This window comes from Microcaecilia unicolor, chromosome 5, assembly GCF_901765095.1.
Source record: "Microcaecilia unicolor chromosome 5, aMicUni1.1, whole genome shotgun sequence".
Lineage (NCBI taxonomy): Eukaryota > Metazoa > Chordata > Amphibia > Gymnophiona > Siphonopidae > Microcaecilia > Microcaecilia unicolor.
In genome coordinates, this window is record NC_044035.1 from 36,995,246 (window position 1) to 37,022,849 (window position 27,604).

The window sequence follows — 27,604 nt, forward strand, 5'->3', positions numbered from 1 at the left end:
CAAGGCAGGACTCTACCAGTATTTTGTTTTTTTGTTGTTGTTGTTTTTATGATTTTTCTTCTCTGTAATTTCTATCTTTTTTTTTGTTTGTTTGTTTGTTCTTTCCTATTGCTTTTGTAATTCTTGTCCTCCTTTGATAATGTACTTTTTTGTGAATCACTCAGAAGGGTTCCAATGACATGATACATCAAGCTGCAATAAAACTTGGTTAAGTGTGCCCCATTGTGGCACCTGTATGAAGGCGCCAAGTTATAGAATTGCCCCATATGTGTTTAGTGATGAAATTCAGCTGATGAACATCTATTATATATTAAAGTGTTGACCAGTAAATAACAGGTAGAACTGTAGATAGTGGCATGGAAAATACATATAACTTTAAATGTCCCAAGTTATACATGTAGGGGTAAGTATTCAAAAGAGTTTAAGCAGCCAAGAGAGGCTCCTGCCCGCTTAAACCCAATCAGTGGGCTGGGAAGGGGATATTCAGCAGCATTTGACAGAACAGTACTGCTGAATATTCTCTCTGACTGCTGTGACACTGTCCAATTAGTGCTGGGGCAGACCCAGAAGATATGTGAGCTCCAGCAATATTCAGTGCCGGTTCCTGCACACCTAAATGGGCAGATAGGACTGCACAAAAAGCAGTTCTTGAAGTGTGCAGATACTGGCACTGGATGTTGGCCTGCATACACTTAATCTCTGGGTCTGCTGAGGTCCTAGATATTTAGTGCCATGTCTTGACATGGCCTGGTATTGAATATATGTGTCTAATTTGGCCTGCAGCTGTCAGTGGCTTTAAAACCACTGATTCCCATGGGCTGAATCTATTAAAGTTAAATAGAAGCTACACCACTGAACATTGATATCTCTCTACTTATATTTCAATGTACATATGTCTAGTAGCTATTTCTACCATATATGAAAAATATTCTGAAGTCATTATTACCATAGAGGTTGTTTTTAAAAAGGTGACCAGTTCTCTGAATCTCAGAGGGCAGCCACATTTATAAGGGTGTGAATTACTCATTTACCTCACTGGACTAAGTGATGATGTCAAAAATTACATCACATGTACACTAAGGGGTGAACTCCATGAATCACGCCTAAAAAATTGGTGCCAGAAAAGAAAGGCTTAAGCACTATTCTATAAGCCGCACCTAAAGTTAGGCCCAGTTTATAGAATACCGCTTAAGCGCAGAGGTCATGTGTAAATTTAGGCACATCTACCAACGAAAATGTGGTGCAAATGCCTCCACCTAAATTTATGCGCGGAACTCCCTTAATTCTATAATTGTGCACATAACTGGAATCCATGCTCCTCCCCGAAATGCCCATGTCCCTCCCATTTCCACACTGCCTTTTCTGGGATACGCAGAAATACTTATTTCAATTAGCGCTTATTGCTTGTTAAAAAGCCAATTATTGGGACTAATTGACTCAATTAAATTGCGTGCGCAAATTGGGCAGACGCCCAAATTTGTGCATGCAATTTTTGGCCACTTTTATAGAATTAGGGTTTATATGGCCCAAGAAGGTCCCATTCCGGGCGAGTGAACATGCCTGAAATGCAGAGATTCAGAGAAATTCCAAAGAAGTAGCTTAAAGAAATTAGTAAATTAAAGTATTATTGGCAAATTGCAGAGGGAATTAGTATTTGCTCTATGCACTTTGTTAATATGTTTACGGCACCATTTTCATTTGACATTCATCTTGTCTTGATAGAATCCTTTTCTAACATGAGTATCTTGCGCTCTACTCATCCTTTCACTTTCTTTTTGATGAATTGTGTTTCTGAATACAGTGCCAAAGTATTCACCAGCCTTCACTATCTTTTACCCTATTTTTCTTCATCCTGATATTCTGTTCACATATCCTGCTATATAGCGTTCATAGATATTGTTCCAGCCAGTTGCTCGATGAAGCTGAGATATCAGAGGTCATCTTTTACAAAGGCCCCCCTCCCCTTTGTAAAAGGGGCCCAGAATGAATACATTGATAACACAGAGAGTAGAGGAAAGAGCAAATAGGGCTTTTTGGTGCTTGGTATAACAAGTGACTATAGAATAAAGGGTTTTAGTGCCATGGAAGGAGGAAAGTAAAATTATGAATGGAATAGGAATTATGAAATGTATTAGCACAGTCTCTTAATGATACCTGCTGTGCCCTGGATGCATTAGATGGATTCATTCTATACTGTCACACATATGTTTGTTGCTTATTATTTCAGGACATAATTTTCAAAATTAAAATAGCTTTTAATAAGGAGTTTGAAGTGGTTTGTAAGCAAAAGGAGCAGGAGATCTTGCGTGTGAAGGACAGAAACACAAGGATTCAAGAAATTATTTCAGAGCTGCGATTGACGGATAAAGTGAAAGAACCAACTTTTACGGACAATGAGAAACCAGAGAGGGCATTAACCGTGAACGACTCTGAGGTATCAGAAATCTAGAACTCTCAAAATTATTAAGTACTTCCTTGTTTTTCAGCATTTAAAATTGTACAGAATTTGTTAAATATGGGGAGAAATTTGTAACCAACTGCATAAATTTGCAGGCTATTACTTGCAGAAGTTAAGCTAATCAGACATTTAAAAAAAAACCATCAGATTGCAAGGAAATGTATGAAGATCAAAAAGTCCAATTTATTCACCACATAAAAACAACAGCTAAAATGAATAATTAAAAGCCTGAAACGACCATGTTTCGCCCTTAACAGAGGCTGTGTCATGAGCTTTTAAAATACTGTCAATAAACACATAAAAAGCATGTTAGTATAAATCATAACTAATACAGTTAAATAACATTAATAACAGACTGAAGCCATAAAGCATGCATCTTAAATGTTAACCCTACACAAAAAATGAGACAAAAAAATAACATTAAACCATAACAACATTGAAAAACTAAAAACGATCAAATTGAGTACCACCAGCAAATAATATTAGACCATAACAAATGGTGAATGACTAAGAATTATCAAATTGAGTACCACTAGCACAAACATGCAACTGTAATATTATAAGAAAAAGATGAATAACCCATACTCCAGAGGTGTGCTAAAAAAATAACACCTACTGGTTTTACAAACTGTAATTCAATCAGATTATATAGTTTACGATCCATGCCCCTTGTTTCAAAACCAAATTGAGCTCAAGGAAAATCAGAGATCAAACTGCATATACCTCCTTATCCAAGCAGCAGCAGAGTGTAGTTAATCTGCTTTAATATTATTTGCTGGTGGTACTTAATTTGATAGTTTTTAGTTTTGTTTGTTTTTTGTTACATTTGTACCCCGCGCTTTCCCACTCATGGCAGGCTCAATGCGGCTTACATGGGGCAATGGAGGATTTCACTGGTTTTATGGTTTAATATTATTTTGTACTAGTGAAAAAGGCCCGTTTCTGTTTGAAAGGAAACAGGCGCTAGCAAGGTTTTCCTCTGAGTGTGTATGTTTGAGAGAGTGACTGTGTGAGAGAGGCTTCTGTTCCTGCTGCTGTGCATTCCCCGTGTTGTGCTGATTCGCTGCTCCCTGTATCGTGGCTCCGCCCCTCTCCCTTCTACTGGCCAATCTGGTGTGGGTTGTGTGACATCACTATTATCTACTCCAACATGATCCACGGTTCCAGGCAGCCACAGAATGTTATATAGGACTAGCCGTTGAGCCCATAAAAGTGGGCTGGTATTGGGGTTTTCCTTCCCCTCCCCTCCCCCGCGAGGTCGCCACCGCTCCCCTCCCCCCCCGCGAGGTCGCCACCACTCCCCCCCCTCGAAGTCGCCGCCGCCACCCCTTCACCCGGCCAAGGCCCTCTCTTCCCTTCTGAACTTACACATCCATTTGCCGAACGCAGCAACGCACATCAGCTCAGCTGCCATGGGCCCTTCCTTCTCTGCCTTTGGCCCCGCCCTCCTGTGACGTAACATCAGCGAGGGTGGGACACAGGCAGAGAAGGAAGGGGCAGCTCAGCTGACGTGCGTTGCGGCGTTCAGCGAATGGATGTGTAAGTTCAGAAGGGAAGAGAGGGCCCGGGCCGGGTGGAGGGGTGGCGGCAGCGACTCCGAGTGGGGGGGGGGGAAGCGGTAGCAACCTCGGCGGCGCAGTTTCCCTCTCTGTCCCGCCCCCCCCCCCCCCCCCCCCCGTCATCACGTATTGACGCGGGGGTGGGACAGAGAGGGAAGTCTATACTGCGCATTTGCGAGTGAGTCGGTTGCTCGCCGTTTATATGTTTGATAGTCTCATAGAGTGTGGATGGTTCCAAGTCCAGTATTCACTCATTTTCATGGTTTGTGATTACTGAGCACATTTCACAGTATTTCATTACATTTTATAGTTTGAGTGAAAGATACGTATATAATAATTTTGGATTTGCTTTAGTTTATATTTGTATATTCATATTGATATGAGATGCTTTTGTAATTTGAGTACTATATAGGTTTAGCAGCTAACTTTATTTAGCTCCCTGTTATGTTATTGTGTTGGCACATAGATTAGCCTATTTTATAATCTACTGGTGAACATGTACATTCCACTTATGCCCTGCCCAAATTCTGCTCCTGTACATGCATACTAGTAAAATACACGCTATCCAGCAAAGCACTGATTAAGAGTTTTATAAGAGGCCATTTACAAATGAAAATGACTATAAAATTAGCCCCCAAAACTGATGCTCACCCTCTCACTTTATAACAGGTTGCCTTAATTAAAGCAGCATTTGTATGATTAAATTTATAGACCCAAGATATTCAGTGCTGGACCATTTCTGGTGACCAGCATTGAATATCCGTTTTAATTTTGGCCGGTTTCAAGATAACCAGCTAAGTCGATATTCAAACTTAGCTGATTATCTTGAAACTGGCTAGAGGTATTCTCTGTTTTCACATGACCAAACATGGCTGCTAAACTGGCTTTAAAAATTGGCAGATAGCTGGTTATATTGCGCGATATAACTGTCTAGCTGCTAACCAGGGATATTCAGCAGGGGATAGCCGGTTATCCCTTGCCAAATATCGATGGATTGCCAGTTAAGTGCTATTTAACCGTTCAGCTGCCATTCTGGCCAGTTAAATAGCGCTGAATATTGGGGTGATAGAGTACTGCCATTCACGCAGATTAAATTACACTTTGGGTGTAAAAGGCAGTAATTACACGCTAAAATGGCTTAGTGGGTAAATGCAAGGGGGTGTTGACAGGGGAGGGGAATGGGCCGTTGTTTACACAGGCTGCTTATAGAATACTATAGACCTGGCATAAGTGTAAGCACATACATTTAGGTGCTCCAATGGTAGTTTATGCTAGTATTCTATAAGAACACTTCTCCAAGGACAACAATTCTTGCACATAGATGATCTCATCCGACGGAGCCCCGATGCGGACACTACCCAGTGTCCTACAGCTTTAAGAATTTTAAAAGATCCGGATATTCAGTGACAGGCAAAATGGTAGAGACTATTATAAAGAACAGAATTACAGAGCTTCAAAAGCATGGATTAATGAGACAAAGCGAACATGGACAGTGGCGTACCAAGGGCGGGGTGGGGGTGGGTGGGGGGGGGTGGTCCGCCCTGGTTGTCAGCGGGTGGGGGGGGGGGGTGCTCCGCTGGTGCCCCAGTCCCCACCTGCCTACCAGCTCCGTGTCGCCAGACGACCGTCTTCTCCTGCCATCCGGCACCTGACCCAGCCTTTTAAAAAATCTCTGAAGCAGCGGCGCAGCGCCTCGCATCTGCTCTGCGTGTAAAGGAAGAAAAATTGCCTCGTCGGCCAGCCTTCCCTCACTGTGTCCCACCCTCTGAGGTAACTTCCTATTTCCACGAGGCTGAAAAGGGGACAGGGAGAAGTGGCTGGGGCTGAAGCTCGGCACTGGTGGGAGAAAAGGGTGGGCTGAAACTGGGGACTGATGTGGGGACTGGGAGCTAAAAAGGGGGGACAGGGAGAAGTGGCTGGGGCTGAAGCTCAGGACTGGTGGGAGAAAAGGGTGGGCTGAAACTGGGGACTGATGGGATAGTGGGGCTGAAACTGGGGGCTGAAAAGGGGGGCAGGTGGGAGATGTGGGCTGGGGCTGGAACTAGGGGCAGGTGGGATAATGGGGCTAGAACTGGGGAGCCAAAAAGAGGGGGCAGAGAGAGAGAGAGAGGGGACAGACCCTGGATGGAAGGGGGAGCGAGAGGAAGGGCAGACCCTGGATGGATGGGAGAGGGAGGACAGACAGACAGACCCTGGATGGATGGGAGAGGGAGGACAAATGGTAGATTGAAGGGGCAGAGAGAAAGGGCAGACAGTGGATGGAAGGGAGAGAGAGAGGGGGCAGAGCTAGAGGGCAGATGTGGATGGAAGGGAGAAAGAGGGCAGACAATGGATGGAGGGGACAGCAGAGAGGGCAGACACTGGATGGCAGAGAGAAAGGGAAGACAGATGCTGGATGGAAGTAAGACAGTGAAAAGAAGATGAGGAAAGCAGAAACCAGAGACAACAAACTGTAAATAAAATATATATTTTTATTTTTTTGCTTTAGGATAAAGTAGTATTGTAGCTGTGTTAATAAATGTTTATAAATAGAACATGTAAATAAGGTAATCTTTTTATTGGACTAATTTTAATACATTTTACTTTCGGAGAACAAAACCTCCTTCCTCAAGTCAGGATAGGATACTGTAACAGCACTATACTGTATTGACCTGAGAAAGGAGGTTTTGGCCTCTGAAAGCTAAATGTATTAGTCCAATAAAATGATATTATTTGTTTTATTTCTATTTGTTAATTTGTAAAGTGGTGATTTGTATTTGTTAGTTTTTTTCAAATTTACAACTGCTGTCTTTATATTTTGCACAGTACTAGGGGACATTTTCTGTTTCTGTGGTGTTGCATTGTATGCAGAGTCTGACATCTTGGGGGTTCAGTTTAATTTTTGTCTAAATAGAAAGTTTATGATTGCTTATTCTATAGTGGATTAGGGTGTATCTGTGTTTGTGAAAAAGACATGGCTTTCAGTTGGCATTGACTGTGCAGGATTGACGATCTGTATTATTCTGTCTGGTTTCGTTTTACAATAGGTGAATTGATGTTCTAGTGCTCACTGTAGTGTTTAAGATGCTTTCCTTTTCCTTGTGTGACTCGTAGAAATTACTGCTTATGGTAGGGTAGAATTGCTCTATAGGTCCTGAGTGTTTTGTATTTTCGGTATGCCTAGTACTGGATTTTGGAGGGGGGTGTTAAAAAATGACCAGCCCCGGGTGTCAACTACCCTAGGTACGCCACTGAACATGGATTTAGTGAAGGGAAATCTTGTCTCACCAATCTATTACAGTTGTTTGAAGGGGTGAACGAACATGTCGATATTGTGTTTCTGGATTTTCAAAAGGCATTTGACAAAGTACCTCATGAAAGACTCCAGAATATTCTGTAACCTGTGAGCAGCTATATTTCCTGTACTTCCCAGGCACTATCTAGGTAGTGATAAAATGTTTAGATAGTTTTATAATTGATCCTTATTCATTTACTTGTTATTTGCCTGTTATTTTCCATCTGTTTTTATAGTTCACTGTTCAATACTTTTTATGATAATAAACCTTTTAGTTTATTGACTCTGCTTGTCTGGACTGACTAAGAATCTTGGTGGTTTGTGTGTTGGGTTTGTGAGTGCTTTCTAGGAACTGTGCGACCACTGGGAGTGTGGCTTCAGTAACCTAGAAATCACAGGGGATAACTTGAGAGTGGGAGACTCACCCAGAGGCGGTTGGGCCCCAGCCGGTGGGAGGAGGGTGCTAGTGTAGAGCACATGCCCAGGTGCAGGCAGACCTGAGCTAGGCTGGGGATAGACCCTATAAGTGGCTGCAGGGTTAACCCCAGGCAGATGGTTAGGTGTTTCGTGACAGCTGCTGACCCCCCAGATAGTCTCTGCACTGCTGTTAGAACTTTAATTACTGCAAACGTTGTATTTTACATAATGCAGTCTAACTAGAATCAAGTACAGCGTTTAACAGTCGTCTATTTTAATCCAATTTTATTCTCTTTCTGATGCCAGATAGGCAATAGCCACAACACGAAAGCACAAGAGTAATGGAACAAAACCTGCAGTTGGAGGAGGATACTAATTGGAGGATTTCTGAAGCATCTGATCAGAATGGTTTTGTGAATTTGAGCCACTTAACCCTGGATATGCTTTTGTTTACAGATTACAGTGGAAAAGTACCTCACCCCTGAACAGAAAGCACAACTAGAAGAGCAAAAAAGGCTTGAAGAGCAAAAACGACTTGCTTCTCTGGTACCGTACATTATGTTACATTTTCATCTTTTTTTTTTTAAATAAAAAACGAACCAGGCTACCAAGTCTCAGCCACCATGAACTGGGGAAAATTTGGAGAAAAATATAAAACAAATAGAGAGGGTAATACAGCATACATAAAAAGTATACAAAAAAAGTTCAGTTGTCCCAGTCTTGAAGGCCCAGTGTTGCTTTGTTTTTTTTGGAAAATATATGGAGTTCAGCTATTTATTTGAAACCCCGCTTCACTACCTCAAACTTCCATGAGAATAACTCCAGGATTTCAGGTCCTGCGTGCTTTGGCTACAATTGGTCAAGAGCATGTAGGAAAGATGGAAGATTGTGAAGCAGTGGGGTGGGATTGAGGAGTGGGGTGGGAATCATGGCTCTCCTTGTTGATGGGGCATGAAAAGAAAGTAAAAGGAGGGAATGAAACAGGTAGGAAGGGAGCAGAAAGAAACGTTTGAGACAGGGTGAGAAAGAAAGATTGAGCAGAACAGGAAAAGCTGAAAGAAGGAGAAAGTGAGGTGAAGAGAGATATATGCACACATTGGTGGGAATGTGAGGGAGAAGCAAAAGTGCAATTTTTAAAGCACTGTGTATTGGTAAAAAGTTTTTTGTGTGTGTAAGGGGGTAATTACAAACCTGAGAAAAGAGTAATGCACAGTATTTGCCTCTTAATACATTTTAAATGGCAAAATTTTGCATTATTTTACTTTAACACACAGTAGCATAAGACAACGCAAGCTACATAATAATGAGATGCAAATGCATTCAAAGGACCTCATTATGCAAATTGAATAACGCAACTTGCATTGAATATACCTCACATTACACCAAAGACACTTTAAAGACAGCCAGTTAAATACCCCTCCCATTTCCCCGAAGATACCTCACCCTTGTAGCCCCATCCCCCTGGCTTACCTCAACAATCCCTGGTGAAATGGGGCAAGAATGATCCCAGTAACTTCTATCCCATGTAGTTCCAGATTCAGAATGATACCTCTTGATCTCTAGGCAGAAGGGGCTTCAATTGGTGGTTTTTAAAGTGTCTTTGGGCAGGGAGAGGGGGAGGAGGATCCGTGTTTCTATACATAATGCAATCGCCCTTTTAAGAAGGCTCTCAGGAAGCATCGGGCAGCATGTTAGCAGTCAGATACTCCTGGAGAGCAGTAATGCCCCTTGTCAGTTTGGGAATTACTAACTTGTAGTACTGTTACCACAGGTTAATGACTCCCACACAGTGGCGTAGGAAGGGGGGGGTGGTGGGGTGGTCCACCCCGGGTGCACGCGCTGGGGGGGTGTCGGATCCGCTAGTTCCCTGCTCCCTCTGCCCCGGAACAGGTTACTTCCTGTTCCGGGGCAGAGAGAGCAAGGAACCAACGGAGCCGACGCAGCTCCCAGCGACGTGCACTCGGGGGCGGATCAGCCTTCTCGCCCGTCCCTCGCTTCCTAATTAGTTAGAATGCGCTCCGCGGGGGAGGGGGCGCTCCGGAGGGGGGGCACCGTGCTGCACCCAGGGGGGTGCGCAGCTGCGACCTGCCCCGGGTGTCAGCCGCCCTCGCTACAGCACTGCTCCCACAGTAAACTAATCTGCAATAAAATGGAATATTTGCTGTAGTTTAGTAATTAGTCTCTTTAATGAGCTGTGTGAAAAATTTCACTCCTTCAGTACATCTAAAAGACTGTGGAGGTAATATTCAGCCAGTAGTGGCAAGAGTTTTTTTTTTGAATGCTGACCATAGCCATCTAAGTTAGCCACAGATATTCAGTGTCATGCCAGGTGCGGGCAGTGGTGTGCTGGAGCAGGCTCTCACAGGCTCGCAAGAGCCGGTTGTTAAGTTTTTAAGAATTTTGGGAGCCGGTTGTTAAAGTAGGGCCCTCCATGGCTACTTTAACAACTAGCTCCCAAAATGTGGGCTTGGGCCCCCTGTTGAATTCTCTTTTACTTTGCTGGTGGGGATGCTGAGCCCTGCCAGCCAAGTAAATAGACTGCTGCTGCTCCCCGCTCCTTGTTTCCAGCTCTGAGCAGCAGGCTGGGATTTCTCGAGCATGTGTGAGAAGTTTCAGCATACTGCTCAGAGCAAGACTTTGGGAGTGGTGGCAGTACATTTATTGGCTACCTGCAAAGGTATGCCTGCACGAAGGGAGAGAGGAGAGAGAGGCAAGTGTTGCGCCCCCCTCCTCCCGGCCACCCCTGGTCCTTCCAACTGCAGAGCTGGCTACTTCCGTAGAAAGAGCCTGTTGTTAAAAATTTACCAGTACACCCCTGGGTGCGGGCACCAGTATTGAATGACCAGTGCTAATTTTGGTTGTCCTGACTGCCAGAGCTTGTTCTGGTCCCAGCTGATTTTCAACCAGGACCCACATAACTTTAAAATCCCTCCTAGACCCTTTGATCCCCCTCCCTCAAATCGACTCCCCTTTTGATCCCCCACAATATCCACCCCCACCCCCTTGCCTGCGATCACCAAAGGCCTTGGCATCCTTAGTGGTCCAGTGGAGGTGTTGGGGGCAGGAGCAAACCTCACTTGGCCGTGTTCTAGCGCTTATGGTGATGGCAGGCCAGGGGAAGACTGGGGAGCTGCTGTTGCGGGACATCAAAAGGGGGGGGGGTCATTTTGGGGAAGATTGGAAGGGGGATCAGAGGGCATGGGAGTGATTTTAAAGTTATGTGGGTGCTGGCCGAAATTCAGATCTGGCACCCGTTTAGCTAAGTGGCTGAATTTAGGACAGCTTTTAAGCTGTATTTTCTAGCATCAGAGTTGGCTTGCAGCAGAGGCTGGGACTGCTCCTGCAGTAGTCCGGCGGTAGGCCCAATTTGCTCAACTTAGCAGCTCTTTAGTAAAAGATCCCGAGTGTACTCTCAATTGAGTCAGTAGATGTCACCTCTGAGCAAAGGCTAAGATTCACTCCCTCTAATTTGTAAATGTGTTTGGAATTCTTTGTTTAGAAATGGACTGAACTGCAAGTGTGACATGTGCTCTTTTATTTCTGTTTTCTGAAGGGGGACAATGCAAAACAGCGAGCCCTTAATGACATGATGGGTGGAGTCCTAGAGGTCAAAAAAGAAGATATTTTGAGAATGGTAAGTTTGACCTACATGATGATAGAATTCGTGCAGTTATATTTATTTCTGCATTTGTACTCCACATTTTCCAATCAGTTTGTCAGTTCAGTGTGGCTTACAATTAATGTTGATTAGACTAGTTACATTAGTGTGTGAGCTGTGTTTGTTTTTCATCAGTGGTCAGGCGTTGAGATGTTTTGGTTGGTGTTCATGTTTTGCATCAATGAAGTGGCAAATGTTTGAAGTTCCTTTTTAATGCACTAAGGCCCAGATGCACTAAACCTTAACGACCCTTTAACGAGGAAATTTTGAAATGTAGCATGCATTAAAGGCCATTATCCGACGACGCTAGCAGCTAACGAAAATGGAATGCAATTGAGTAACTACCATTGAAATGTGGGCGATTCGGAATGCATTAACCATACCGACGAGTGCACCTATTCATTTACCGTGAAATATTTAACATCAGGTCAGAGCTGTCGTTAAGGCCTGAGCTGTCATCTCCCCGCTTCCCCCTGCACCTTAAAATTCCAAGCTGGCATGTTGAAAAACAAAATAAACAACACAAACATGTGGCTCCCCGCTTCCCTCTGCATACAATAAAAATGAAAGGAAAACAAAATCAAAAAAGGACCGGGAGGCACCCCCCCCCCCCCCGAGGTCCCCGCTGCTCCCCGCTTCCGCATGTATTAAATAAAAAGTAAAAACAAAAAAACAAAGTTTAGCAGCCCCGGTCCCCCTCCCTTCCTCTCTCTGTTTTTCTCCTTCTCCCACAGCTCCGCCTCCCACCATCCTCCGCCCCCGTGCCCCACCCCCCTGAGCTCGTCGCCGCCACTTCCCCCCTCTACCGGACCCCCCCCCTCCGCTTTTCCGGCCCGCGCAGCACCTCTCACCTCTGTGTGAAGGCACTGCACGGGCAAGAACAGCTGATCGGCGATCAGTGCTGCCTTCTCCGATGTCCCTCTGTTCTTCCTGGGCCCGCCCTCCTCTGACATGGATAACTTACGTCAGAGGAGGGCGGGCCCAGGAAGAACAGAGGGACATTGGAGAAGGCAGCACTGATCGCCGATCAGCTGTTCTTGCCCGTGCAGCGCCTTCAAACAGAGGTGAGAGACGCTGCGCGGGCCGGTAAAGCAGAGGGGGGATCCGGTAGAGGGGGGGAGCGGCGGCGACGAGCTCAGGGGGGTGGGGCACGGGGGCGGAGGATGGTGGGAGGCGGAGCTGTGGGAGAAGGAGAAAAACAGAGAGGAAGGGAGGGGGACCGGGCTGCTAAACTTTGGTTTTTATTTTTTATTTAATACATGCGGAAGCGGTGAGCAGCGGTGACCTCGGGGGGGGGGGGGGGGCAAGGTGACGAGCACCTTTGCGCCTTTTATTTTCAACGTGTTTTTTTTGTTTTGGGTTTTGACGTTTGTGGCATGCGCAGAGCAGCCAGCATAATGCTTGGCTGCTCTGCGCATGCTTTACGGGCAGTTTAACGACGGGGATTACACTTCTGTAATGCATTCGACTTTCAAATACCGAACCGAACATGTGGGACTTCTGTTTTTAGTGCATTCTTCATTTTTTCAACTTCGGTAAGGACTTGTACGTTTTTGATTTTAACGTATGGTTGATGCATCTGGGCCTAAGAGGGCAGTGAAGTTTCCAGTCCCTGGTGTACATTATCCCCTTCATTCTTTAACTTGGCACCTACATTTACATGCCAAGTACAGGTGTAAGTTATAAAATACTAGCACTTATATGCATAACTGTTACAGTTATGTGCGTAAGTGCAAGTTGGCACTAAGTGATGTTTGATATCTTTAGCACTCCTCAGCACACAGAATGCAAGGAGCATGCACAGGGGGAGGTGCATGGGCAAGGTATTGGCATGTCCAATATTTACACGCTATAGTGTTGCATTAGACACACATATCAAGGCCTGCTATTGACATGGCATAAGTGGGCATGCCTACATTTAGGTGTGTTGATGCCACCATATGCTAGTATTCTGTAAGGGAATCTGGGCACAGAAAATTCTGGACAAAATTTCAGTGAATCTGAACTATATTGTCAATAATGAGCTGAACTCTATTAAACAATCTATAAGTATTCATAACATATAGGATGTGATATCAATCTTTTATCTCTTTTTATTACAATCTTTTTTACTTTTTTTCTTCTTTTCTTCTTTTTTAATCAAACTGGAGAAAAAGACCTCATCAGTCCTAGCATGATGATATTCTTGTTCAATACATATAATCATCTGCTTTCTTAGGACTCCATTATAATCCTTGGTCTTAAAAAACTCCACTTTTTTTGTTATAATAAAAATGTAGTACTCAATCATGATATTTTTTCTCTCAATCGTAATATTTTCCACAGAATAATTTTAACTTAATGTTACTTAGCTTTTGCTCTGCCCTACGGGGCTCTCCGTTTCGCTATATGTTATATTATATGCTTCATCAGGGGGCCAAGTAACGAATGGCAAATCACGGTGTCTTACAACATGGCGTCTCCTGCTCCTATGACACCAGTAGTGGGCAGCCAGATGCAATTATAGAATTAGCGCTCTACATCTAAGCACCCACTTATAGAATTGCCCCCCCCCCCCAATAACCACAAGACTCACACTTAAATTAATATAGTGACCATGCTGGTGAATACTTACCTGATTATTTTTTATGCACAGAATTCAAGGATGTAGTCAGAAGGAAGACTGATTCACAAATAATCATATTGATATTCAAAAGAAAAAATATACTGCCTCCTGGCTGAAATATTTAACAGCACTTCATATTGTTTACCATGATATTTGCCTTTTTTATTACCTTCAGGAAATTCCTAAGTCAGAGTTTATGAGCAAGCCTGAAGAGGAGTGGACCGACGATGAGAAAAAACAGTACAAGGAGTATGAAAAGAAAACCAAAGAGCTGAACGAAGAACAAGAGAAATACAGAAAGGTAACATAATAGAGAAGTAGATGAGTGACTATTACTGACTGACAGTGTATGGGCATAAATATTTAATACAGAGATACTTATAGCGTCCAAGCCCTCTGTTACTAGGGTTGTCTTATTGTAAAAAAACCTTTTCTTTATTCCTTTTTTGGTTGTTACCACACAGATCTGTAAATTGTTCAAAATGTTTTGAATTCCATTTTATCATGTATTGTAATAAAGTTTAAGGACTAGATTTACTAAAAGTTTCTACCATGCACTAATTCACATTATTAATGCAAGTTCCATTGTATATAGTGGGACCCTATTTACTAATAACATAGTAAATGACGACAGAAAAAGACCTGTACGGTCCATCCAGTCTGCCCAACAAAACTCATTTTATATGGTATGTGATACTTTATACCAGAGTTTGATTAGTCCTTGCCATTCTCGGGGCACAGACCGTACCTACAGCCACGGCACCTATTAGGGATGCATATGGCCAAAGAGGTCAGTCTAAGCATTGAAGTTCTTGCAATTGTGTCTCCATCCCACCCCAATTTATTTTTTGTGCAAAGTGTACATGCACAAGAATTTCTGCATGCAAATAGATTTAACACATGTACAATTCATAAATATGTACACACAAGTTATTTGTGTTCACTTTAAAATTCAGGTGTCCCCCCCCCCCCCCCCTTTATGAATGCACACCTCTAAAGTACCCTAACTGTATTAGTATTCTAACATAAGACACTTTAGTAAATATATCCCTTATATCAGTGGTTCACAAACGTTTGGGTCATGGCGACCCATCCATTTTCTCTCAAGTCTTCCCCCCCCCCCCCCCCCCCCCCGATGATGTTGAGTCCTACCTGCTGGCGGGGATGCCCAAGCCCCACCAGCTGAAGAGGTCCACTGCCCAAGGCCAGAGCTCCATGTTGTCTGTGTAGCAAGCAAATCAGTGGCATGCATTAGCCACCGATCACGGCAGTCCTGCGCAAACCCTCCTTCTTTTCTCCCCATCCATTCACCGTCTGCCCTCCTTCTTTCCACCCTTCCATCTAGCGCCTGCCCTTTTTATCCCCTCTTCCACTTCCAACAAGCCACTGCCTTCTTTCTCTTCCCCCTTCCATCTACTACTACTACTACTACTACTTAGCATTTCTATAGCGCTGCCAGGGTTACGCAGCGCTGTACAAGTTTAAACATGGGGAAGGACAGTCCCTGCTCAAGAGAGCTTACAATCTAAAGGTAAAAACTATGTAGTCAGTGTAGGTATCAGGAATGGGAAGGTGGTTAGGCACCAAAAGCAAGGGCGAAGAGATGGGCCTTGAGTAAGGACTTGAAAATGGGCAGGGAGGGCGCATGGCGTATGGGCAGGGAGGGCGCATGGCGTATGGGCTCAGGAAGTCTAGCCACTGGCCGCCTTCTCGCCCCACTTCCATCCAGCGTCTGCTCCCTCCCCTTCCAACTAGCTTCTGCCTTCTCGCCCTTCCCTCTTCCACACTTTAGTAAATGTATGCCCAGTTTAGTGCCACTGAATATTGGGGGTTAGGTGGCCGCAGCTAATTTAAGTGGGCAGGAGATGCTTTGAATATCGAGCCCATAGTATTTGGCATCTTTACCCCAAGGATGCCCTCTGGGTGCTCAAAGGAATAGTGGGTTGAGGGAGGATCAGATGAGTGTGAGTGAAAGGTGCATTGTGAAGGAGTGGAGTTTCATTTGATCATTTGGGGAGACGAGCATTTTGAATGGGGAGTCAGATCGGGTTGGTGGGGTTGAATGGGGGGATCGAATCAGATGTGAGGGTTTGAAAGAGAGAGAGTAGAAGGGAAGAATGGCTGCCACAGTGACCTTATTGTCAGCACTGGGGCACATGTGCTACTGATGTGCTGGTAGCATGACTGCATTTAATGACACCTCTTGAGGTGGCATTAAGTACAGCTGCACTATCAGCAGTTTTGACAGCATGTGGTACTGACCTGCGTGCTAACTGTTCCAGCAAGTCAACTCCTTCATTCAACCCCATCACGCTCATGTACCACCTGTACCTGTATAAAGAAGGTAGCGTGGAGATTTTATTGTGCTGGCTGGTTTTAATTCACGTTAACCATTAGCACAGGTCTGCTCAAATGCCTAACATGTAGTAAAACCCACATTAGCTGCTTAACACAGCTTAGTAAAAGGGTGCCTATGTCTAGACTAGAGATTTTCCTTTCCATTCCATTTACCCATGAAAATATAACATACTTTTTCCCTTTCAGGTATTGGATGCTGAAATGAAAAAACTTCAGACCTCCATTATGGAATCAACACAGGCTTTTGATGACTTCTTAACCAGGCTCTTTGAAAGGAAAGTGAAATCAGAGATGGTCATCTATCAGGTTATGTAGAGTTTCTGTGCTTCCTTTTCAAACCCTCATTAAAGCCCTGTTTACTAAGGTAAAATTATGCCCTATCTGCTGATAATTTTCTTTACTAGCAGCAGATGAATCCAGGAACTGGTGGGTTGTGTGGAGGTGACATCAGATGGCCAGTTCCTCCTTCAATCAGTATATGTCTCATCACAAAGCAGTATCAAACAAGAAACAAAACTGTGAGCTTTTCTCACCAACGAGCCAGAACAGTAACACATCTTCTCAACATAAAACAAATAGGTCCGAAAAGACCATCTCTTCTGTTTCCCCTACTAAATCAGAAAGAAGCAGTTGTTCAGTAATTTGGGGGGGGGGGGGGGGAGGGGGGAGGTTATAACAATACCAGGAGGAAGCACCCTGAAAAAATAACTTCTGCAGCTGACCGCGGGATCCTGGCTTCATCTGCTGCTAGTGAAAATTGCCAGTAGGTAAGGCATAATTTTACCTTTCTTAGCCTTTGCAGCAGATGAATCCAGGAACTGGTGGGATGTACAAAGCAATCCCTAAAGAGGGCAGGAAGCCGCTGCCCCCCCCCCCCCCCCCCCCGCACCGGGACAGAAACACCGTGCCAAAGGAAGCATATGACCTAGTGGCCACTTCAACTCTATAATGCTTCAAAAACATATGCAGAGAGGCCCAAGTAGCCACCCTACAAATCTCATCCAGGGAAAGCACACCAGTTTCCATCCACAAAGCCGACTGCAGCCTCGTGGAATGCACCCTCAATGCCTCCAGAGGGACACAAATGTAAGCAGAAACAATCGCCTCCTTGATCCATCATGAGATTGTCGCTTTAGACACTGCCTCTCCCTGATGGGGCCCAAAGTGAAGGACAAAGAAATGATCCAAACACCTGAAATCATTCGACATCCGCAAACAACAGAGGAGAACCCTCCGAACATCCAAAAACTGAAAGACTGCAAACTCAGTTGGATAATCCTCTTCCCGAAAGGTAGGAAAAGAGGTTGGTTAAGATGAAAGGCCAACTTTAGGAAGGAACGAAGGAACCGTAGCACAGTCACATCAGACTCTGAAAACTGCAGGAAAGGATCTCGGCAAGACAAAGCCTGAATCTTCGACACCCTGCGTGCTGAAGATATGACAACCAAAACCACCGCTTTAAGGGTCAGATACTTAGCAGAAGCCTTCCGCAACAGCTCGAAAGGAGCCCCCTGCAAGGTGCGGAGGATGATTGAGATTCCAGGGCAGACAAAGCCACCAAAGCGGAGGACGAAGATGCAGCACTCCCCTCAAGAAACGCACCACATTGGGGTGCGAAGCCAGAGAAGAGCCCGACACTCGCCCCTGGAAGCAGGCCAAAGCAGCCACCTGCAGTAGAAGAAATTATAGGCCAAACCCTTGTGCAAGCCCTCCTGCAAAAAAGCTAACAGCTGAGGCACGGAAGCCTGCAAGGGCGACCAAACATGGACATTACACCACACCTCAAAGGTCGTTCACACCTGAGCATACACAGAAGAAATGGAACGCTTATGAGCCCGCAGCATGGTAGCTATCACCGCGTCCAAATAACCCTCCTTCCTCAACCACGACCTCTGAAGAGCCAGGCCGTAAGATCAAAGCGGGAGGGATCCCTGGTGGAGAAGGTTGGGACTGACCGAAAGTAGAAACGGAGGAGCCACCAGCAGATGAACAAGGTCATCATACCAGGGGTGTTTCGGCCAATCTGGAGCAACCAGAATGACTTGATCCCTGTAACTTGTGATCTTGAAAATTATCTGGCCAATCAGAAGCCAAGGAGGAAAGACGTAAAGAAGGCCCTCCTCTAGCCAGGGCTGAAGCAGAGTATCAAACCGACCTCTTTCCAATGACTGAAGAACCTGGACACTTCGGAGTTCAGATGGGACACTATTAAATCCACCTCCAGTGTTCCCCGCCGGTGGCATACAGTATCTGACAAAACACTGCCGTCGACAGTTCCCATTCCACCGGATCCAGAAGATGTCTACTGAGTAAGTCCACTTGCACGTTGTAATGATCTGTGATGTGAGCCGTCAACAGACCGAGAACGTGATCCTTGGCCCACTCCATGAGACAGGATGCCTCAGTCGCCAGGGCCCAACTCTGGGTACCGCCCTGATGATTGATGTATGCCACCGCCATTGTATTGTCTGAGAGAACCCGAACTGACTTGTTGATCAAAAGGTCCTGGAAGGCTAACAAGGCATTCATCACTGCACGAAGCTCCAGGTGATTGAGTGGCCATGCTGCCTCCTGGACCTTCCACTGCCTCTGAGCATAACGTTGAAGACAATGGGCTCTCCAGCCTGAGAGACTGGCATCCGTGACCACCACCATCCACTGTGGAGGAACCAAGGACATTCTCTTCCACAGGATGGAGTCGTGGAGCCACCATCTCATGCTCTGCCAAGCCTTGGGTTGCCACGGAAGGCGCCACTGATATTTCTGGGAAACAGGCGACCACCTGCCCAGAAGCAAGAGCTGCAGAAGGTACATCTGTTTCCTTGCCCACGGTACCACTTCCAGGGTTGCCGCCGTATAGCCCAGCACCTGAACATAGTTCTGTGCTCAAGGACACATCACCCCCAGCAGGCTGAGCACATGAGTCTGAAGCTTGAACCTCCTGTTCTTGGGCAAGAAGACTCAACCCTGGGCCATGTTGAATTGGACACCCAGGTAGTCCAGAATCTGAGATGGAACAAAGTAACTCTTCTGATGATTGACCACCCAGCCCAGACTCTAGGAGCAAAATGACCCGAGCAGTAGCCTTGAGGCTGTCCTCCGCTGAATCCGAGCAGATCAACGAGTCATCATAAGTATATACAGTGAGAGATAGCACATCACAAATTAAATCCGGAAAATCACATTGTGGAAAGTATATGAATTTATTTGCATTCTGCAGAGGGAAATAAGTATTTGATCCCCCACCAACCAGTAAGAGATCTGGCCCCTACAGACCAGGTAGATGCTCCAAATCAACTCGTTACCTGCATGACAGACAGCTGTCGGCAATGGTCACCTGTATGAAAGACACCTGTCCACAGACTCAGTGAATCAGTCAGACTCTAACCTCTACAAAATGGCCAAGAGCAAGGAGCTGTCTAAGGATGTCAGGGACAAGATCATACACCTGCACAAGGCTGGAATGGGCTACAAAACCATCAGTAAGACGCTGGGCGAGAAGGAGACAACTGTTGGTGCCATAGTAAGAAAATGGAAGAAGTACAAAATGACTGTCAATCGACAAAGATCTGGGGCTCCACGCAAAATCTCACCTCGTGGGGTATCCTTGATCATGAGGAAGGTTAGAAATCAGCCTACAACTACAAGGGGGGAACTTGTCAATGATCTCAAGGCAGCTGGGACCACTGTCACCACGAAAACCATTGGTAACACATTACGACATAACGGATTGCAATCCTGCAGTGCCCGCAAGGTCCCCCTGCTCCGGAAGGCACATGTGACGGCCCGTCTGAAGTTTGCCAGTGAACACCTGGATGATGCCGAGAGTGATTGAGAGAAGGTGCTGTGGTCAGATGAGACAAAAATTGAGCTCTTTGGCATGAACTCAACTCGCCGTGTTTGGAGGAAGAGAAATGCTGCCTATGACCCAAAGAACACCGTCCCCACTGTCAAGCATGGAGGTGGAAATGTTATGTTTTGGGGGTGTTTCTCTGCTAAGGGCACAGGACTACTTCACCGCATCAATGGGAGAATGGATGGGGCCATGTACCGTACAATTCTGAGTGACAACCTCCTTCCCTCCGCCAGGGCCTTAAAAATGGGTCGTGGCTGGGTCTTCCAGCACGACAATGACCCAAAACATAAAGCCAAGGCAACAAAGGAGTGGCTCAGGAAGAAGCACATTAGGGTCATGGAGTGGCCTAGCCAGTCACCAGACCTTAATCCCATTGAAAACTTATGGAGGGAGCTGAAGCTGCGAGTTGCCAAGCGACAGCCCAGAACTCTTAATGATTTAGAGATGATCTGCAAAGAGGAGTGGACCAAAATTCCTCCTGACATGTGTGCAAACCTCATCATCAACTACAGAAGACGTCTGACCGCTGTGCTTGCCAACAAGGGTTTTGCCACCAAGTATTAGGTCTTGTTTGCCAGAGGGATTAAATACTTATTTCCCTCTGCAGAATGCAAATAAATTCATATACTTTCCACAATGTGATTTTCCGGATTTAATTTGTGATGTGCTATCTCTCACTGTTACCAATAACCTACCCTTCAATTATGGGCTGCTCATGTCTTTGTCAGTGGGCAAACTTACAAAATCAGCAAGGGATCAAATACTTATTTCCCCCACTGTAAGTATTGCCACACTGGGACAGACCAAAGGTCCATCAAGCCCAGTATCCTGTTTCCAACAGTGGCCAATCCAGGTCACAAATACCTGGCAAGATCCCAGAAACGCTCAATACATTTTATGATGCTTATCCCAGAAATAAGCAGTGGATTTTCCCAAGTCAATTTAATAATGGTCTATGTTTTCCTTTAGGAAGCCATCCAGACCCTTTTTAAACCCCACTAAGCTAACCGCCTTTACCACATTCTCTGGCAATGAATTCCAGAGTTTAATTACACATTGAGTGGAGAAATATTTTCTCTGATTCCCCTAGTCCTAGTATTTTTGGAAAGAGTAAACAAACGATTCATGTCTACCAGTTCCACTCCAATCATTATTATATAGACCTCTATCATATCTCCCCTCAGCTGTCTCTTCTCCAAGCTGAAGACCCTAGACACTTCAGCCTTTCCTCATAGGGAAGTTGTCCCATCCCCTTTATCATTTCCGTTGCCCTTCTCTGTACCTTTTCTAATTCCACTATATCTTTTTTGAGTAATCAGAATTGAACACAATATTCAAGGTTCGGTCACACCATGGACCAATACAAAGGCATTATAACATCCTCACTTTTGTTTTCCATTCCTTTTCTAATAATACCTAACATTCTATTTGCTTTCTTAGCCGCCGCAGCACACTGAGCACAGTATTTCAACGTATCATCAACTATGACGCCGAGATCCCTTTCTTGGTCAGTGACTCCTAACGTGGAACCTTGCATTATGTAGCTATAGTTTGGGTTCCTCTTTCCCACATGTATCACTTTGCACTTGCTGACATTAAATGTCATCTGCCATTTAGACGCCCAGTCTCCCAATCTCGTAAGGTCCTCTTGTAATTTTTCACAATCTTCCCACGATTTAACAACTCGTGATAGGGATACACTCTAATGCCCTCTTTTTGGAGAAAGGCCACCAACACCATAATCATGACCTTGGAAAAGGTGCAAGGAACATTAACAAGGCCAAAAGGCAATGCCTGAAATTGGAAATGCCGTCCCAGAATGGCAAAACGGAGAAACCGCTGATGAGAAGGCCAAATAGAAATGTGTAGATACGCCTCCTTGAGGTCCAGGGCCGTGAGAAACTCAGTAGGCTGCCACCACCGACCACAGAGTCTCCATGCAGAAGTGCCGGACCACAAGACACTGGTTCACTTTCCACAGGTCGAGAATTGGGTGGAATGAGGAGTGTTGCTGAAATCAAGGATGTTGAAAAGCCCCCGGAGCCCAACTTGTGTGGTAATGGTGAGCCTCATGGAGACGAGGTCTAACAGACCCCTCTCATGAGGAAGGCTTGGGCCTCTCCTCGGGAAGCCTAAATGCAGCACTTTAATACGTAACTTGCGGTATTCAGTAATTTATGCATATAAATGTATGGCATGTCTGTGGTCAACCCAGGCACCTCCCCTTGTGTATGCCTCAAATACCGCTTAGCACCCAACTAGCATTTACGTGTGTAACTGTAACAGCCAAATGCATAATTCTATAACTTACGTTTAACTTATCTCCTGTTAAAATTTATTTTACCAAAGACCTCAGCGGTGCTACTTGCTGAATTAGTTTTCTCAACGTCAGCAAGATTTATGCCGTCTCTTCCAGGCCCTGCTGCAAAAGCCAGCCGGTCTCCCACTACCCCCCCCCCCCCCCATCCCCCTTCCCAGACCTACCTGAATGATGTCCTGGTCTAGGGTAAGGCAGGCAGTAGCAATCCCCAGTCACTGCTGCCCATACTAGCTCTGCAGTTCAAAATGGTGGCAGCAACCTCTCGTGAAACTACTGTGAGGTTTGCGACCGCCATTTTGAACCAAGGAGTTGGCACAGGTAGCAGTAACGGGATCACTGCTGCCCACCTTACCCTAGACCACAGGGCATCATTTAGGTAGGTCTGGGGGAAGGACAGGATTCTCCACTTGTGTAGAGCATCGGAGAAGGAAGGGGTGAGGAGCAATGAATAGGACAAGTCGGGCAGTGCTGCAGGAAGGCAGTGCATGCTAGGGGTGGAGGGAAACCTTGAGAAGTGAGAGAGAGAGGATGAAAATGGCAAGCTGAGGAGAGGGTGCCACAGGAGAGGTATGCGCTGAAAGTATGGATGTGGGAAGAGGGCAAGCCAGGGGTGCTACGGGTGAAACATGTGAGTGCAGTACCATGAAGTTTGGGGATTCTGCGGGGGGGGGGGGGGGGGGGGGAGGTGGGGGGGTGTATGTATGTGCCGAAGGAGGGAGAGAAACAGAGCAGGGGAGATGTATTGGTGGCATATGGTGGTGGTGGGGGGGGGGGTCATTTGCAGTAACCCTCCATTATCCTCATGCTGGGGGGGAGCATTGGAAAGAGGGTGGAAGCTCAGGTGAGGAGGGGAGCTTTGGACAGAAGAGAGAGGAACATGCTTGCCCCTGGGGGGTGGGCAGGAAGACAGGAGAGAGGGAAGAAGAGGGAGATATATTAAGGACACAAGAGTTAAGTTAGACAGGACAAGAATAGGGTCAGAAAGAAGAGAGATGAGCAACATGGAGGGAGGATGGGGCAGGGGCACAGGGGCAATGCTGGTTAGGGCAGAGAACGTAGAGAAAAGATGGATGGTGAACGTACAGAGAGAAGAAATGCCAAATGAACATGGAGACCCTGGCAAGACATCTAAGAAGACAGAGAAGAAATAACCAGACAACAAAGGTAGAAAAAAGAATTTCATTTTCTGCCAGAACTGGTTTTAGACATGGTTAGGGCCCGCAAGAAAAATCTCCAGCATTCTCCTGCATTAAGATGGGCCACCATTGGGCCTGAGAAGCAATGTAACTAATCTACTTATGATTTTCTCACAGGAGGAGCTGAAGATTAACAACCTTGTTTACTCAATACTCATTGATGAAGAATTAAAAACAAGGGAAGCGCAGCTCAATTATATTCTTGAAAAGAAGCGAAAGCAGAAAGTAAGAATTCAGACTCTCTTCGAGAGATCTTTTCTCACACTAATCTAGTTTTTATTACAATAATGATGTGTTTGATGACATAAAATATACTAATTTGAGCCACTGGAAAATTTTGTCCCATTATTGACATAACTGGATCTACTAGGAGGGGTTTGTGCATGCATACTGGCTTCCGAGATATGGAAACATAGGTTCACTGCCACCGAAGGGCAAGGAGTTATGGTCATTAATTAATTAAGGGTGAGACCTAGTGACCATATTCAGGAACTTTGAACACAGGGTTCTGCAAGAAGCTCTGGTACATAAGCCTCTGTCCAATAACCACCTATGATGATTCTACTGGGCAGAGTAGATGGGCAATTTCCCTCCTTTCAGTTCCCTTCTCCACTGCCAACTCCAAGCTCCGCTCATTCTGCCTTGCCTCACCCTATGCTTGGAACAATCTTCCTCAACCCCTACGCCAAGACCCCTCCCTACCCATCTTCAAATCTCTGCTTAAAACTCACCTCTTCAATGCTGCTTTCGGCACCTAACCTTTCGTGAAATATAGTATGCCCTATCAGACGGACTCTACACTTGTCTTTAGATTGTTTAGATTGTCTTTAGATTGTACACCTGTCTTTTAGATTGTAAGCTCCTTGAGCAGGGACTGTCCTTCCATGTTAAATTGTACAGCGCTGCGTAACCCTAGTAGCGCTTTAGAAATGTTAAGTAGTAGTAATTTCAGTCTGTATCTGCTGTCATGTGCTATATTACTGTGTACAGACTAGGTACTTGGGGGAATGAAATATGAGATACATTCCCCTGGTGGTTACAAATGAAGGCTTATAGTGCCGGATCCTGTCCCTAGTTCCAGTTCATCTGGACGTACAAATTAGCAGGAGGAAACTACCAGGTTGAAAAAACACAGGGAGACATCAAAAGTCCTAATTCTGTGCTCATAGATGTCATTAATGTTCAGGATAATGATCAACATATTGTTACACTGTCATAACATGGAGATCATTATGGAGATAATGTTATCACTGCACATACAACAGCCAGGAGAGGTTCTAGGCTGCTTAATTCTCTTGTCTGGGGCTATTAGCTGACATTCAGTGGTACTTAACCAGTTAGTACCGCTGAAAATCACCACAGACTGCTAACTTGAAAGCTGGCTATTTTGTGCCATTTATGTGCGTAAATTTAGGTGCAGGATCCATGCCTAAAATTTATGTGTATTCTGAAAAAGGGGGTGTAGAAATGTGAGGGGCACAGGCAGAACGGGGTTATTCCTAAAATTAACGTACGTTGTTATAGAATAACAGGGATGGCGCATGCAAATTTACCATTTCAGTTGGTGCAAATATTCCGCCAATGTTGCTATGCTCATATTAGCCCTCTCCTCAAGTCACTTCACTGGCTCCCTATCCGTTTCCGCATACAGTTCAAACTCCTCTTATTGACTTATAAGTGCATTCACTCTGCATCTTCTCAGTACCTCTCCACTCTCATCTCTCCCTACACTCCTCCCCGAGAACTCCGTTCACTGGGTAAATCTCTCATTTAAATGACGAAAGTATAGTCTGAGAATGTTATTTCTGTCATGTTCAAGAGCAAATGTCACTATTAAAGTTGTTCTCTCCGTAATCACATCCAAAGAATTTTCAAGAAATTCAGTCAAGTTTAGATTTGAAATAGCCTGAGGCTGTTCTTTTGTAGGTCTCACTACTCCAGAGATATACTGGGCCCTTGTTACAGGGGGATAACCCTCTGCAGGGATCCCCAGTATCTCACTGAAGTATTTCCTAAGCATATCTATTGATGGAATTTAAGGGGATTTGGGAAAATTCAATAGCCGCAAATTATTCCTCCTTCCATTATTCTCCAGATATTCCATCCTTCTTTCCTGAATCTCTTTATCTTTGACCAAAGTCACAGTTAAATCCTGCAACTGTTTAATCTCAGTTTCCATCTTTAGGATCTTTTCATTTTGTTCCTGGACTTTTGTAGATAAGTTCTGAGTAGATTGTTTCAGTTCTACAATTTCGCCTTTTATAGAAGAGTTTATTTGAAGTAAGGTGTTATTTACCTGCTGGATTGCCTCCCATAGCATATTCATAGTCACCTGGGTAGATCTTTTCATTCCTCTGCCTTCCCTCGGAGCGACTCCATGGGGAGCAGGGACCCCGGCCAGCGTTTGTCCCTGAGTTGTTAACTCCTTCCCTGGAATTGAAGTACACGAGGGTCCTCCTTCCACAAACAGCATTTCTAGCTGTTGTGGCTCCACCGGTTCAACTATGCTTCCGGGTTGTGGAGGAGCGGTGAGAGAAGGAGGGCTCAATGTCATGCCCTCAGCGCTGTGCTCTGCACCCGAATGGGGCGAGCCCGTTGAAGCAAGATCCTGCCCGCCATGGGTCCCGATTCCAAAAGATTCCAGCGTCGTCTGATGAGAGACTAGGGATGGCGCTGGTGCCTTGGAGGTAGGTGCCTGCGTCTTTCCTTTTCTTCTCCCCATCTAAAAGTCGGGAATAGAATTTCTCTGTCGGGGTCGCTGTTGAGTCTCAGGAGCTCTGGAAACTTGCAACCGCTACTGACGCCATCTTGATTCCCTCAAATTATAAATCTGTTTGAATTTTGGCTGTTATATATGAATAACATATTTTTAGTTAATAACATTAAGGCAAGAATTCTCAACCCAGTCCTTGAGACACACCCAGCCAGTGAATTAGAGGCTGATTGAAACCAGGCTTTTCAATTTCAGCGTAAATCAAATATGTGACTGAAATTTGCTGCTTCGTTGTAGCCAAAACTGAAACTAGGTACACCCTACTCCCCCCCCCCCCCCGAACAGCATCCACTCCCTTCCCTCTCGATCAGACAGAGCTTCCCCCATCACCACTGCCGTTGCTGCCACCAAACAGTGCCTCCCTCCCTCCCTCAACTAGACAGAGTCTCCCTCCAGGACCCACCCATTAGCCCACCCTTCCCAGGCCCACTTTAAACCCTGGTGATCTAATGGCCTAACCAGAACAAGAGCGATCCCCAGTTGCTCCTGCCCCTACAGTCTCTGCCATCACAATTGCTGCCAAGACCTTCAGCAACAGTCTCCACAAGTCCATTTTAAGATTGGATCACTCCTGTCCCAGTTAGGCCACTAAATCTTTGCTGGCTTCAGTCTCAAAATTGCTGCCATGACCTTCAATGGCAGTCCTGCAAGACAGCCACTGAAGGTCTTGGCAGCCATTTTGACGGTGGAGACAGCAGGGGCAGGAGCAACTGGGGATTGCTCTTGCCCCAATTAGGCCACTAGATTACCAGGGCTCCTAAGGTAGGCCCAGGGAAGACCTTAAGGGATGGTAGGAGGGCATTGGTTGCTTTGGTTGGGAGGAGGGCAGAGAGTGGGTGGCAGTTTTGGTCGGGGGGGATTGGTTTCAGCTGAAAATACACACACATTTTTTGGCCAAAACCGAAACATGGCCAAATTGGCATTTTGGATCTGAAACCAAAATTTGGTTGGCCTCTACTGTGAATATGCATGAGATAGATTTGCATTCATGCGGATTTGAGTGGCTGAGCAGGTTCAAGGACTGGGTTACGGACTACTGAGTTAAGGCCATTCTAACCTTTCTAAGGGTCTTATTAAAATGTGGTTAACCAATTAGAATTCGGACTTTAGGGGATCAGTAGTGCACAATA

The 27,604-nt window shown here is 45.3% G+C and overlaps 1 protein-coding gene across 1 annotated transcript in view; it reads left to right on the forward strand.

Annotated features, from left to right (window-relative positions):
- Positions 1 to 27,604, forward strand: part of CFAP43 (cilia and flagella associated protein 43) — a 254,521-nt gene that overhangs the window by 172,070 nt on the left and 54,847 nt on the right. Inside the window, exons 24-29 of the mRNA XM_030202783.1 lie at positions 2,228 to 2,434; positions 8,165 to 8,254; positions 11,262 to 11,342; positions 14,147 to 14,272; positions 16,516 to 16,635; positions 23,819 to 23,926. Coding sequence (XP_030058643.1) covers positions 2,228 to 2,434; positions 8,165 to 8,254; positions 11,262 to 11,342; positions 14,147 to 14,272; positions 16,516 to 16,635; positions 23,819 to 23,926 — 732 coding nt within the window. The remainder of the gene's footprint in view (positions 1 to 2,227; positions 2,435 to 8,164; positions 8,255 to 11,261; positions 11,343 to 14,146; positions 14,273 to 16,515; positions 16,636 to 23,818; positions 23,927 to 27,604) is intronic.